Genomic DNA, 16,156 nt, shown 5'->3' with positions numbered 1-16,156 from the left:
CATTATATGATGTCACTCAATATCACAAGGAATTTGCACTCAAGTGTGGAACAGAGGTAGCCGTAGCACTAAAAAAAGCAACATCTTTCAAAACAAGGTGCACATGAGGAGTAATTCAGTGGCTGAAGCAGGCCTAACCCTAACTATAGAAAAGGCTTCACGACACTTATAAATGGCCTGCTCACAGGTCACACAAATCACAAGATCCATGCAATATTGAGCCAAAATTTTCAAAAAGACGACAAAAATTCCAAAGTGCATTAAGGCAGGAATTTATGTGGTTCTTGAGCACAGGGCTGTGAAAACATAATTAGGTAGTCTCTTATCAAATGAAACGAATAAAAACTATAAAACAAAAATGATGAGGCACTAAATTTAGGAGACAAAAATTCATTTGATTATCACATCAGAGCCATAATATTTCAGATCATACTGTCAGCTTAATTGGCTACAATTTATGCAGATTTGATAAAACTGGCTGAGTTGTTAATAATGCAGTGAGTCGTGCTTTATGTATTCCAAAGCAGTTAGCCTTTTAACTATGAAGCGGGTACTTGAAAAGCCTTGTGCTGAACATGTTTTGAACTGTGTAAGGTTAATGACTGGAATTATATATTATTTTGGGTTCTCGATGATGCCTGTCACCGTAACGTCTGAGTGCCCCCAGCTCAAGCTGCTGGGACAGTTCCCAGGTGCAGAGAGATAGCACTGTTCTCACCTCGTTCATAACTCTTTAATAGTGTTAAGTACCATCTCTTTCTTTCTGTCCAAATACTTTCCAGTGCCTGTGATTCCCTAGTTACAATTAGTTCTGCCTGGATTTGTATGTGTGCGCCTCAGGGCAAGCTCTGTTTAAGTCAAAAGATATTCTCCAGGTATCAAGATCTGTTTACACAGCAAATAGCCCTAATCGAGGCCTAAAGTTTTAGGGATTTCTCATTCTGAAATTTCTAAGAGGAATACTTTTAAAGGGTAATTGGTTTTCAGTACTGCAGCTCATTCATACTACTTAATACCTAGAGCAGAGGCAAGGAAGAAATAACCTACTGACTTTATCCTAGCTTCACAGTTCACTGATGCCTCGTCTGATATCTTCAGGAGGCCTCATGCCTTTCTAAGTTTCCTCTGAGAGATGTCATCCCAGCAGTTGCATCCAATTCAGGGAAATGATTAGAAAATTTAGTTTTTAGAAGAATTGTCAAGAAGCGCATTGATGGAATATAGAGGTTTCTGTATAAATCAGCCTGAACATAAAAGGTCAAGGCTAAGCAATCAACAAAATAAATAGAGTGATTAAAGGAAAGCAGTTATTAAATAGTGACTCATTTCAAAAAAAAAAAAAAAAGTGGGCAATTTTCAGCTTTCACACAAAATACTTGGAACTTTCTCCCAGTCTAAAAACTGATGTTTCTCATTCTGGAATGGAATAGAAATTTGTCGGGTCACATTTCCAGTGTGTGAAATATTTTTTTACTTTAAGGGCATTAAAGTTTCAGAGTGAGAGGCTAAATGAAGTCACTTCTTCTGTATGTGTGTAGAGGCCTCTTCACGCATACGTGGCTGCAAACTCTCTGGAAATGAGACTCTGAATATGGTGATGGCAGAGCAGTACATGTTTATGTTCTAAAAACTGGTAAAGGCTTCCTGTCACACTCCAAGATTCTTGGAAAAATGACAGTTTTTTGATTTATTAATTTGTACTTCTCTCTTCCAGTAATAAAAACAGTGTTTGAAGACATAGTTGGTAAATGACAGTTATTTACTACTTTATGTTTTGAAAAACTGTAGTTTGCTTTGGAGAAAAACTTTCTCTGATTTTTTCAGAGTTTGTTCTAAAGTTACTAGTTCATTTTCATAACTACAAAACACAGTCTTTCTTTCTGTCTAACCAGTTCATGTGGGAACATCTAGAGTTCATAAGAACATGCCCTCTTTTTTACTCAGTATAATAAATCTCATAATAATAACACATACCTTCAAGCTTTCTTGGTAACTGAGTGTCTCCAGTCTATTGCTGTCCTCCTCACTTCCACTGTTCAACAAGAGAATATGGAAGGAAACCTCTCCTTGATTTGCAAAGGGCTGAGGAAGGACATGCTGGAGGCTTACCATAGCGCCACTTTGGTGGCAGAGAATACACTTTCATTTTGCACCTGATAATGGACAGCAGCCAGCCATTTCACAGGCAATGAGCTAGCTTTTTTCTTCAGTATCCAGAAACTCTGGGAAACAAACTGTGAATAATTTTATTTTTGCTCAAGGAAGTAACATGATTCCGAAGGTTACTCTGATGTTATTTCTTGGGAATTCCAGCTTTCTCTTTCAAATACATTTCTAGCTGTACTGGTTTAGGAAGTCTGAAAACATGATGTAAAAGGACTCAAAAAACCTAGAAGGCAAACCAAAAGAACGTTAAACATACTGTTAAAAATTCCTAAAACCCCTCCACTACCTAGTTTCTTAAGACAATTTTGCAAAGTGAAGGGGTCTGGCAAAATTGATAACTGGCCATGAAATCCCTGAGCACTGCTAATCTGGGAATTCTGAAGCGAGCAATGAGGAGTGCTGGGAAACCAAGGGTAGAAAAAGGCAAGAGCCAATTTGAGATTTACACAAGCAGTGGCTAATGTGTAGAAAAAGGGTGGCAGAGATTCTTGCCATCACATCCTCATTCTTGATCCTGTTGTTTCCACTCCAGCTAAGGCAACCTTAACTCTTGACCTATCCTGATATCCTCTGGATGTAAAATTCCCTTCTCTCACATGAAGGCTGGCGACTCGGACTTAGTCAAATGAATCATCTTCTTAAAATGATGGGGCTATTTCAAGAGCTCATACCATGTCAGAGTTCTTCGACAAGCAAGACACTAGGTGTGTTTGCTGGAGAAAATGCCAGTCACTTTGTTTTTCATGGTTTCTCAGTTCACCCATACCCTTCTGGTCTACTTGAGCATGGGAATAAGACAATGATTTGAAATGTTTATCAGAATAGTGGCATAGGGAGAAGTAGATGGCCCCTTTTCAACTGAGATGCAGCTTAAAAGCAGTATATAGCATGAAACTGTAATTAACTTCCACGGTACTCAATAGGAAAAATTACAATGTGTATTTTTGGGCTGGGTTGATTGACATTTTTTGTAAATAATTAATAGCAACTGCAAGGAACATCTTGTAAGTATGGATTTAAGCACTCTATCCTCTAGGGGCCTCTATATTTTTCCCTTTTTTTCTCTTCTCTCCAAATGCTGCCAGTTTCAGAGGTTGCTCTGCTGACAAGGTTCCTCATTTTATGTAAGGCAAGTTTCCGAATATGTTACAGAGGAGGCAATGCTGCAGGCAAGGCAAAGTCTAAGCTTTTGCTAGCTGCTTATTCTTATGACCTCAAAATACACCTCATTTTCTTCTGTAACTCGACAACAGAATTAACCCTATGCTTTAGGATTTAAGCCACTCTCACTATCAGGGGTCCAAATGAAGCCAACAACTTACCCACAGGTTCCTGCTGCCCATTTCTCACCCCTTGAACAGGACGAGTACCATGTTAACATCAGTCAAGGCAGGTGGCTTAGCAACGTTGTCTAACCAAATTCTAGCTAGATTCTAACTAGAATCGTTATTGGTGTCATGATGGGAGCTTTTTCAGACGTGACCAGGAAACAATCCTGCGCCTGCTTTTTTGTCCCTAACAAAGATTTTTTGTAACGCCACGCTGTGAAACTAGGCAGTAAATTCCCCTTTTCACCTTCGGAGACGTTCTTCCAGTAACTCTTAATTTGATAGTCCTTAGAAGGGAAAAGACTGGACTATGCTATCTGAAGGTTTAGGCCCTTTCAAAATGTAGTCCAGTATTCAGACTTTATGGCCCTTCAAGACACATTAAGTGATGTGGAAAAAAGGTGTGTTACACAGATCCCCACTCTTGAGGACACTAACATGAAGGGGTGCAGAATGAGGCGAGAACTCAGTTGTGAGCTTAGAAATTCACTGCAAGTAATATACACAAGTAGGTGACATACCGGTTGTGCGCAGTCACGTTTTCAGGTACAATCACCCTGCTAGTTATCACATGAGATATCACAACAATCAGCAATCAGTGACAGCCATCTCATGCTCCATTTGTCACAAATTAAATGCTTCCTACCATTACTTATTCAATAGGAAGTATATTTAGCTGATTAGGATGTGTTATTTTGTTACTATTTTATTTGGTGTATGTTTTCCTCTTGTGCATATAGAAATGTGGGCATACAAAGGGAGTAACAAAAAGAAAAAAAAGTTGTAGCTGAATAAGAGGAAAACTAATCACAAAAGAACTCTTTTTTTATATTAAAATTAGCTACGTCAAACACATCATCTACAGTTTCACGGAAGAAAAAATTCTTTATGACAAAGAACAGTATGCTAATTAATTATAGATGACAGATCAGCAGCAAAGGATGATGACAGGAATTTCTTAACTGATAAGCACTTTATGACCCAATGGATCCAGTTTTATGATATCTTATTAATTATATCCTTCCCACAACCTGTTAGACTCAGAACTGCGATCTTAGCATGCCTATCCGTGTTTGGTGATCCAGTCTGGTGAAAGAGCAAAACTAAAGATATTTAACGCAATTATTCTAGTGGACAAATTAGGTAGTAATGGATTTGTGAATAATTAAAGGTTGCTGCGTTCAACATTACATTGACCAACCTACTGTTTGGCATGTTCCTTGTTTTGCTGATGGGTTTGCACTCTGCACATTAGTGACAGGAAGTACACAGTTACTTGTTATTTCTGAGCAAGGAAACATTATATGACCGAAATGATAAATGATAACAAAATCGACCATGTTGACTTGCAATTTACTGAAGCAATCCAGTGACAAACAGCAATACTAGGAGGAAGTGCTAGAAACAACTGTTGTAGTTGTGAAACGTTTGGAATCTTTTTGATATGTTTAGGTATTTATTTTGATACTTTTATGATATTAGGTCATAGGATCACAGCATAATGGAAATTATTTAGAGAATTTCGAACCATTCTACCGGTGTTGGTGGATATCTCCTACAGAGCATCTGAAGAAATACAAAAATACTAGCAAAGGCAATCCCTTAACTGTGCATGTTTGAAAAGAATTTACTGTACTGATGTGAGAGAGAATTTATTTCCAAACTATGAACAACAAAGAATGCATTCATCCATCCATATGGACTCTACACAGACATATTCTATTGATCAGTCAATTTATGATTTTATGAAGGAAGATCAGTTACCTTGTCTTGGTCAAGAAGCTAAGTATTGGGCAGACGGGAGTGTGAATTTCTTGCACATAAAGATAACCTTCACTGGATTGGCATGGTCAGTCATACAACAATTCTTTAACTATATCAGGACTTGTACAAGGCTGCAGGTCATGGCTAAAACAATAGAACTAACTGATGTTCCCTACAGGGGACAATCCTTAGATTTAGTACCTCTCAAGGCTGCTGGATGAGGCAGGCAATTGCTTTACATTTCAGTTTTATTTAGAACTTATGTACACGCTTGGTTTGGTTTATTTAGCATTGAAATTGATTGGTTTCTCCTCTAGGCCTGAATCATCAAGCTGTGAACCCTTCATGGTCAATTCACCGTGACTATCCAGGCTCAGTGAGAACTATGATGTGATTAAAGTAGCACTTGATTTTTGAGCAGTGATCAAAATCAGCTAAGGCATGAGGCTCTAAGTTTCAGCTTCTTTTTTTTTTAATGGATAGATTGGAAGGCTGTTTTTTTTTTATCATTCATTGGAATTAAATTCTTATCTGTTTCAGATGGACAAGACTACAAGACTGGTCTGTTTTAATACCATCAAATATTTGAAGCTGTGTATGCAAAATTTGAGACAACCAAACAATCATCAGGGACCAATCATAGGAACTACAGTAGGTGTGCCTGAAACAACAAAATAGTTTATTAGATTTCTAAGGAGCTGTTGGGAAAAGGGATTTTCAAGCAAGCCAGAAGTTTAGAGTGTACTTATCCATTACCAACCTGCTCACTGATAATTTAGCAAGAAGTAAAAGAAGGATATGAAATCATCCACAGTCAGTTTGGTCTCTGTATGACACTGAGGGATAGAAGCAACAAGGAAATAACAGAAGGATGCCACTGCGTCCTAAAAGAAGTTTATTGCATTTCTGAATGTAAAGACTGTAAACCTAACATCCAGGTAACAGGAAATCAGTATTTGAGCTCCTTTCAAAGACAAAGACTAACAAGCTGGATTCAATACTTTGTAAAACTTAAAGTGCTTTGCAGCTTTGCTCGTCTATAGTGTTACCAAACAGGAACGGCTATCAGCCCTGTTGGAAGTTAGAGCTACAAAAAAAATGTGCAGTGTATTGTTGCCCTGCAACTAAAACCAAACTCGCAGTCTCCAGTGATTACTGTGTCTGATATTCTTCTAGAAATTAAGTTTTCAGATACGACCTGTGACTGTACTATCCAGAATCTAGAAAGCAGTATTTCTAACATTAACCAGATAAGCAGGTTTGTTGCAATCAAATTTAGTATTGCATGTAAATCACTGCAGTAATGTTTGGGCACAAAAATACTCAGATCCCCTGGGGGACAGACCTGCAGTCAATCACTCCCCATCCCCTTACAAGGGACATGCATTTAATGGCTGAGCATGAGAACTCTCTGATCACTTGCTGCTTCCAGCTGAGCAATGTTGTTTCCTACAGCTATTCCCCCTTAGGAGGAACTACCTTCCCTTCAGGCGTCATTTTCACCCTCTCTTCCTTTCTGCCTTACCCTCCCTTCCTGTAAGCGATGGGATTAGCCGTCCCATCTGTGTCACCGTCAGAACCTCATAACCAAGACTACATCATAAGAAGAACAGATGGAAAGGGCTGCAGAGTGACCTCACAACTTTCAAGATGCCCTTTAACCATTCCTGTGGAAATCTTTTTCTTGGAGTGAACCTCTGTGCATGCCATAATGTTTCTGTCAGACTCTCAATAAACTACTTAGATAAAATAATAATTGTAAACATTGAGAATAGCAATAATCTGAAACTAAAAATGGAATTATATTTATGTCTAAATAGCGCTTACCAAGGAAAAGGTCTTTAAAGTCCCATATTAAAAAGTCATATATCTCTGGGCACTGCTTTAGTGCGATGACTATGATGTTACATCTTACAAAAGGTTAATTTTCCTTTTCCCAAGTTTTCAGAAGAGAAATATGCTGTTGTTTCTTTAAAATAACAGGAACATTATGATTCAGCAGGGCAAAAGCAATAAAAAAAAAAGAACATTTTTCCTTCTAAATGGCATATTTATACTGTACATAAAAATAAATTAATATTGCAGTGTGCATTGTGGCAATTCAGTCTGATTTTATGCCATTGCTCTCAAGATCCCTGGTCCGTAACATTTCTCTGCTTACAGAATCCTTTTGCATTGGATTTTTATTTTCCTTTGTTCTTCTTTTATGTTTCTCTGCAGCAAATTCAAGATGATGTTCTTTTACTCAGCTTAACTCCTCTGCCTCCCTTCATGATAAAAAGGACCTGTGTCAATAGACACAATTGGCAGTTCAGATGACTACTATGTGACACAAATATCTTTTTCTTATTGTAGCCAGGTTTTTGTATTGCCACTTATCTGTACAGCTGAACTTTCATTGTTACTTCCTAATGCATCTTCACTGACTCAGGCTTTTCAAAGAGAATTAGATGATAACTTCATTGACCATTAACTGCTTTAAGGCTCAGAATGTAGGACAACAGAGGTTTATAGGTCTTGTTTGAAATCAGATGAAAATAATTCTGCAATTTGCCATGAAGCGATGAATATCTCCTTTTAAAACAATAGGATGAAATATGGGGTACGTGTCATAGTCCAGTGGCTCAATCCATAGGTGTCTGGTACTGTCTGCAATGCCCAAGGATCCCTGCCTGGTCTCCAGCTGCCACTGCAAAGGAGCCCAGATCTCCCTGCCATGCAGATATACTGTATGTCCTTGGTCACCGTGAGTGACATTAGGCACATTTGTGTGGTCAAGTGCATGGAGCCATTAGCATGTCAGTTCTGAATTGCAGAAGTAAAAATAAGATGAAATCTTTGAATTTTAACATCCTAAAGAAGCTTTTTAAAAATGCTGACCTACCTGTCCATCACTGTAATAAATTTCTTTGTAGTTTGTGTGTACAAATCAAAGTCCTATATTCAGTAAAACTGAAACTCATGCTTGTGAATCATGAAGCTTAGGCTGGCTTCAATATTTATAGTAGCTGAATACATTTTGTGTTAGGGGGGCAGGTAGGTGCCATATATCATCAGATACAGTTTCCTTTATGCTCTGGGTTTGAAATAATGCAGAATTCCAAGGATTATGAGCTTTTCTTCTAGAGATTATATTTTGTCTTTGAAATATGGGGTGCAATTCCAGGTCCTTTGGAGTCATTGGAAAGCCATCCTTTGACAAAGAAAAGTTTTTGGATCAGCCTGCTTTTCCTAGAGCCATGCAAAGAACATCTCTTTTACTCACCTGCTTGTTTCAACTACTGTTCAGCTTTGGGGACAAACTTCAGCTCACTCTTTATGTTCTGAATCTCTGATAAGTTGACAGCAGGGCCTGGAAGTTTCTTAGCTCCTGGGAGATGTTTCTTGTCTTTCTCCTCCTCTGTAGAAGCAGGAACACTCTGCACAGAAGGAAACCAGTCACCTTGCTACTGCTATAGAAATCTCTTGAGCATGAACATAGGTTGCTTATTTGGGAAACACGAAAGGATTTTTTCATACTATATGAGGTCACAACCGCAAGGGGGGAAGAACAGGTGGATTATCTTGTTGGTTGTTGCCTTAAAATGTCTAAACACATTCTGAAAAGAAAATTAGAAGGTGCTTGGTGTAGAGGAGTTTGGATCTTTTTGTAAATGAGTAAGAATTTACAGTGTCAAACCATTAGCAAGAAGTTAATTGAGTGGAGTATTAAAGACAACTCTCAGGTCTTTCATTTTTTTAGTGAAAAAAGCGGAAGAAACATTTTCATCATCTAATCTCTTACAGAGTTTCACAGTTGTTGGTCAATTGTGGAGGAAAAATATCATGCACTTTTGCAGCTTTTGAGTCCAGTTACCACTGTAGGTTATGGACCCTAAGACCTCCATCCAAGCTCAGCTTGAGATGATGTTTAATTTTTCTTAACTTCAGTCATAAGACTTCATTTAATATTTGGATTAGGGTAACGCCTAAAGGCTATTCTGCTGACGCTGAAACAATGCAGGCTAAATAACAGTTGTTACACAATAGAGAGCACCTCACCTATCCTTCTGATGGACCACAGTATTTCACTTCTTGGTACTTGCTGAATTGTACTACTGCTCCAGGGTGAGGTAGGGCATGTATTTCAGATAATTATATTTTAAACTGAGCAATGTTTTGAAGGTGCAGTTTTCTAGTAGGAAGTTTAAGGTTTTCTAGCCTATTCTGTACTTTTAAATGTTAACATACAAGGGGAATCATGTAGGGTTAGAGGTGAATGAATATTTCTCTGCAAATAATTTTCACAATTAAATTCTGTTTTCTTTTTTAATTACTCTGTGAATGCCTGCTTGGGGTGGGTTTTTGAGTTAATTCAGTTCTTAGATTTCTTAGCTACCATATCTGGAGAGGCTTTTCCTGTGTGTTGACTGTAAATTGTCAATTCCTAATATTTGAAACTCCCATTTTTAAAATTTCGAAGTTATTTGTCAGTTATTACTGGCCAGTAAGACATTTTCTTTCTGTTCACTAATGGACTCCATGTTAACCAGAAAGCGGACTTTCTGCAATGTCAAGCAGCAAGTAAACAGGGAATCTTAGGATACTATCAGGTTCTTCTTATTTGATCTTTAAGAACTTCCTATAAATCATCTTTTATGAGAAAACTAAGCCAACAATTATATTGTTTGGCTTAGTAAATTCATATTATCTTTTTTGCATTTTTTAGCTAATGTGTTATTTTATTTAATACGGGCTAATATTAATTAATAAATGATGCTAGTTTTTCTATTTTGATAATTCAAGATTATTATTAGATTATTAATATCCCGGTAATCCAGCCCCAAATATTATATATACAGAGTGTGTGTGTGTTTGTGTGTGTGTGTGTGTGTGTATACTATATATATACTGTGTATATATATACTAAATATAGTCTAATATCTGGCTTAATGAAATAACAAGCTGCAATGGTAGCAAAGTCTAGCAGGGGAATAAGCAAATTGACAGAGAACTCGTTTGGAGGGATGCACAAAAAGGTATCAGTAGTCAAAGACGCTATGAGCTTGTACTGTTTCTTTACACAGTTTTCTTGCACAGCTTGGTAACCTGAATAATCAGAAAAAACAACCAACCTGGAAACCCCGTTCTTCTCTCATTAGTACATAACAGATTCCTGATTTAAAATATTGCTTCAAGCCATCTAATATACCATTTCTTCTTGCAGTATAAATGGTGTGAACTTTGGCCATGTTTTGGAGACCTTACACTCCATAAATTCATGTTAGCTTCCTGCACTAATCTCAGATGTGTGGGACTTACAACTGCACCCCTCCATATGTCCCCCACTATGTGTGCAATGCACAGCTGAGATTAGAACTTGGCCTTCAGTTGTACTGAAGGAAGTCTGAAGAGCGACGTAGATGCGTGACAAGAATAAGCAAATACATGCAAGGAAATGCTCTGACCGAACCAGGAGTGTTATTTTCTGAAATTTCCACCTCCTGTTTCTTTCGCGTGTTAACATGTTCTCTCCTTTGACCTCCAGATATATGCGTTCCCTCTGACTGCACCAGACCTTTGAATAAGACCTGTATTTCCTTCATTTCCTTTGCCAAGGTTTTAAAATGCGGTGAAATTCACTAAGGATTGTTAGCAAGGTATGTTTGTCAAAAGCTGATCTAACGAATCATGGGCTACATTGCAAAAATTTAACAAGATGAAGAAGCTGAAAAGAGAAGTCTGCTGGTAGCATTTTTATTCTATTTCTGTTACAAGATATTACTCTGTAGTTGTTACTCCCATTAGTTTGGTTGAATATTGGCTATAAAATCCAGGAACTTTCATTCCATAATATATGTCTCATATATAGTATTCACATAATTGAAAAGCAAGGCAATATTCAATTACCCAACCAAATCTAATTATCAGCACTAGTCATTTATTTTATTTCTCAAGTACTACCAGACTTCACACATACTATATTAGTTTCTGCTTAGTAACATGCATTCCTTCACCAGTTTAATTACTTTAGAAAGAATATATTTTGATTTCTTTTCAGGGGTGAAAGCCACAATATGTGTTCAAGGTCACTTTGTATGCTCTTTCTTCAAAAAATATCTTCTTAAGAAAATAGTTAAACCAGTCTGGTTTTGATTTCTCCAGAAAATTTCTCTGTAAACAGAGCACTATTTTTAAGAAGCAAATTCAGAATCAGAAAAATTCTGTCTTATTTAGATAGCAAGGGAAGAATTAGCTACTGTGTAACTAAGACTGCACATGTGTAGCACATGTGCTACAACAGGTGGGAAGGAGCTGATTATTTGTCCAAAATTAATATGGGTGTTTCTTATTCGGGGTTGAATCACTGGCACTGCTGTTGTATGCCTCGAGTAAAGTGGTTAATTACAATCTATCTCCTTCGTGGTCTTTGTGGCTCTGCTCTGTGCCAGGGCCACCTCCCTTCAACCAAGACGGTTTAGGTTGGTTCACATGGCCATGAGTCCATGCAACTGAGTCTTGCTGGAGCCAGCCTGGCTGTACAGGATCGGTTTGAGTGCTTTCTGCCATTGGATCCAAGAAGCACCGTGTGGAGACATGCGAGGCAGTTCTGGCCCAGCGGGACCTCTTCTGAGCTGGGGATTATAAGGGCTGCCCAAACTAAGCTAACTGAGTAAGAAGCCACAAGCCCCCAGGCTAACTCGGAGGTGTTCTTTAGTTGGAGTACCCCTCTACCTTGTTTATCCACAGCTGGTTTTCAGTTTTATTTATTATAAAAGTGCATGGTGAATAAAATGCTTTAATATCATCCACAAATAAGACATCTATGTTTATTCACAGCCTTTGTGATCAATGGCCAAAAGCGCTCAGTTAGTTAGGTATAAATTTGGCTTCGTATTCAGTACTCCCTATGAAACATAGGCATGAAAACACAGAATTTGATCTGCAAAAAGAGTATTTTTCACATCTGTGCAGGTAAATGGATTTGCAGTTTCAGCTTTTAATTTGCAAATGTATGGTCTTCGTGCTCTATTTCTACTTGCTGATATATATTCCAAAAAAGATCTCCAAATGTCAGCTTTTGAAAACCTGTTCCAATATTGTTATCTGTAACAACACGCTACACCACAGGGCAGCAGGCAGTAAAGGATTCTTTCAATGCCTTGCTATATCTTTTCCTTCTGTATTTCATCAACTCTAGTCTAGATAAATACTGTTGGTAAAACCCTGGCTCTCCTTCCTGACAGTAGTTACCACCCCATTATTAAAGTAGAGCTATACATCCTCGAAGTAGTTTAAATTACTATAGATGCGCTGGCTTCAAAAAAGGAATTATGTATATATGAAGCGTCTTGTAGGTGGCCAGTTATTTCCATGAGTCATCAGTATATGAATAGCTGTGGTACTTAAGACCGGTATATTGTGCTACAAGAATGATTTAAAAGGCTTTTGTACATTAACCTCAGGGACTTTCTGGGAAAAAAAATAAAAAAATGCCTTTTCTTACCTCCTCCACTTCAGGTGTAAATTCTTTTCTTTTGTGAGGGTGGCCTGCACCAGGTCGAAATGCTCCCATGGGGATGTTAATATTAGCCTGCGAGAAGAAAATTATGATATATGTTACAGTGATTGCTAAATAAATGTATAGTTGGTAATGACAAAACTTTTAAGGAATGCACCAAGAGTACAGACATTATCATAGTTTCTGAGCGCTTATGCCCTCAGTGTATGCATCATCACAACACTCCCATGGGAAAGAGAAATGCTTTCATCTCCGCTTTAAAGACGCAAAGTGAAAATACAAAGCTACCTTGAAAGCTTTTGAAGTTCTGCATTTTTGTCTAATGCTCCCTGACTTCACTGGACTTTAAATAAGTGGACTAGACAGCAAAGTGTCTTTAGGGATCTGGTCAAGGTCAAACAGTAAGTAAGTAACAGAGTGAGGATTTAAGTATAAATCACCCAAATCCCACAATAACACCCAAACCACTGGAATGCTCTTCCCAAGCAGTGACACCAAGTCTGACTTTGTTTAATCGTAAGTATTTAGGAAGGAAAGCTGTATTAAGCTAACTTGAGCTAGTACTGTTTAAAATGTGATTTTGTGGGCAAAATTCACCCACAGGGGCTACAAAGTGCAAATTGCTTTGACATAGCACTGTGTCTCTCCATGGCAGAGAGGATCCTTCAGCGGGAAAAGGCAGGGCAGCTCTCTGAAGCTCCAGGTCCAGCAGAGGTTTGCCCAGCCACCTCAGCCCCATCTGCAGCAGGAGTCCTACAGGGGTCACTAGGCACAGCAGGCTGGTCCTGGTCAAAAACCTGACAGATGACTAGCCCCCTAGGTCTTAACAAACTTTCTCCAGAATGGTAACAGTATGTCTGAAGTGGTTTGATTTGTTGGCTTTGTGGGACGTCAGATAGCCAGTAGCCATAACAAAAATGGGTTTTAGAATAGATGTCTTCAAAGTAAATATTTTTGAAAAAAGAATGACCAAAAACATTGCTTATAAAAGAGCAGCTAAAATGTATCTATCTCCTGACGTGACCCAGCCTGGATTATTTTAAAAGTCAAATGGCACGATCAACTAAATGCACAATTTATACCTATTCTTATCTCGTGATCTCAGAAGAGCAGCTGCTCCTGCGAAATATCATGACTCCCACTTGTAAAACCAGCGGGTGAACTGGTAATGTTATTGAGCGGAAATAGAGAAACTTCAAACAGTGAGCTGTTTTATTGTAGTTTGCCATCTGACTGATTTGCATAAAATGAAGTTGAATAATCCCATCCTGTTTAAATCATGGTCCTGCAGATCATGCCCCATGTTGGGTAACCGCAATAAAACCAACTCCTGTTTTTGTTAACAACAAATGTTCTGAAAGCTGTAATCAAACACTAACAAAATAAAGAAACCATTTGCTGAGAAATATGCACCTTTCCTTTTATCCTTTTTTTTTTCACTATTATTTATGCAAGCTAATGTTGTCATTTCAGTGGGCCTGGCTATTCTTTGTGAGACCAAGTATTTTATAGACAACTTAGGTATTCATTTCATATGCCTTTTCATTGAGCATTAGTTTAGGTACTGGGAAACCTTTCATCTGCACGTATTAAATTCCCAGGAGACGGGGTATTTTCAACATCGCGGTACTTAACCCAGCTCATTTTCCAGGGGGAAAAAACAGCTTTGCCATTCTTATTTTACACCTCTCCCCAGCCAGGCTCTGTGCATCGACTCAGCTGCTTTTTCTGGAATAAAAAAAAGTTTGTGCACCTTACAGCTAGTGTGGTTGAACAAGCTTGCAGATTTGAAACATTAAAGTTATTCCTGAGAGAGATCTCTCTTCTTGGTACTCTTTCTGAACTTAGGCTTTCCACGCCCTTGGAGTCGGTAGTAGTCAGCCTTTTACAGCCACCCAAGACGTAACACAAAACTGTAATTCTGGTACCTGTTCCTTGCATTTCCTACTGTCATTGACAGACTAACTGCGACTAAAAGGGGTCGAGCAAACAAAAATGAACTGCTAAGTGCCAGACCGCTAATTAAATTAAATTCTTTGGTCTGCTTGAGCATTTCATAGCAATCTGTGTCACACTAAATTGGTTTGAAGTATTTTGTCTGCTGTAAGTGCATTCACTTCCGAGTTTGCACAAGATGTACACAGACACTAAATATTAACTTGGTATAAAACGAGCAGCCTTTAAAACATAGTTTTACACTGCCCGGATCTGCTAGCATAGACTATATGATAAAATATTTCTAGGATGACGTAAAAGCATGACTAATTTCCTAAGAGTTACCAAAAAGAGATACTAGAATCCTGAGCTATAACTCTCCCTTGTTCCTTTCCTGTGGATGAGCAGCCATGTAACTGGTGAATACTGCACTAAATTCTGCAGGCAAATGTAGCTTTGTGAGGACTGCGTTGTGCTGAGACCAGCACAAGCTTACAGTTCTGCTTTTAAAATCCTCTTGGATATTCTTGTCACCTGTCTGCCGGGATGGAGATACAAGCCGCAGTGACCTCTCCCTCCCTCCCCAACCCAGTGAAAGGCAAAAACCTGGAACATTTTTTGTTCCAGGCTTCTGAAGCTGTAAATTATAAATGCTTTAGACAGATTTTGTGAGTGAGATTATTGTTTTTAATCATATTAATTATTAAAATTATTGGGTTAGTATCTTCCTTTGTTTTTGGATAGTGCCTACCATATTTTGGATGTCACTGCAGTTTTTCATGAGTGGAAATGTGCACAGATATATTGTACTAAGATATTCCTGAAAGGACCAAAGGAAAAATATTTGTCAGTGTATATTGCTGGCTTGACTCCATTAAAGGGGTACTTAGAGATTTGTACAAGTTCTTCCTTCTGTTTAATAGAGACAAGGTACCTATATTAGGAACTGTTCTGTTCTGTATTACCAGTAGTTTAGGCTGTTATAGACAGCTTCTTCATAGTATCATAGCTGTTCCTAACTGTCCAGAAGGCAGACTGAGGAAGCTGAAAAGCTACTTGCGTATAATCATGTCCAAAGTAGGGAAAATAGGGAACTACAGAGAGCTCTTGAACATAATTCAGGGAAAACAAAAAAATCCCTCACCCTTATCTGTGGGAAAAGATGAGAGTGGTATCTGTAGGGAGAATAACTGTCAGCTAGAGCTAGACAAACCTTTTACACCCTGACGGGGAGAGGGCAGTTCAGGTGTGGCTCCAGTGTTGTGTGAGCAGCAATGAATATTACCAGGACTTAATACTACTTTGGTCATTTATCACCCAGGAGCCTCTCCTGGGAACCAGTTGCTCCCCTTAACTCTCCCGTGTTTGTATCTAGTGGCTGTTGGCACGTGAAGATTTTAGTGTATATCTCGTGAGGTCAGAAAGGAGTACCCAGAGATACTTCAGTCAATACGGATTCATT

General features: G+C 38.4%; 1 protein-coding gene across 11 annotated transcripts in view; it reads right to left on the bottom strand.

Moving 5' to 3' along the window:
• SMPX (small muscle protein X-linked) overlaps window positions 1–16,156 on the bottom strand; it is a 43,328-nt gene that overhangs the window by 21,528 nt on the left and 5,644 nt on the right. For 8 of the 11 annotated variants that reach the window (XM_068918019.1, XM_068918035.1, XM_068918053.1 and 5 more), the window contains exons 3-4: window positions 12,745–12,831; window positions 8,524–8,677 (exon numbers count right to left, since the gene is read on the bottom strand). In XM_068918019.1, coding sequence (XP_068774120.1) covers window positions 8,537–8,677; window positions 12,745–12,831 — 228 coding nt within the window. In that variant the 3' untranslated portion in view covers window positions 8,524–8,536. Of the gene's footprint in view, window positions 1–2,067; window positions 2,390–5,977; window positions 7,544–8,523; window positions 8,678–12,744; window positions 12,832–16,156 lie in introns of those variants that run through there. The other 3 variants (XM_068918029.1, XM_068918090.1, XM_068918039.1) reach the window with 3 other exon arrangements.

Source organism: Struthio camelus, chromosome 1, assembly GCF_040807025.1.
Source record: "Struthio camelus isolate bStrCam1 chromosome 1, bStrCam1.hap1, whole genome shotgun sequence".
NCBI lineage: Eukaryota > Metazoa > Chordata > Aves > Struthioniformes > Struthionidae > Struthio > Struthio camelus.
This window is presented reverse-complemented; position numbering and strand designations above follow the sequence as displayed.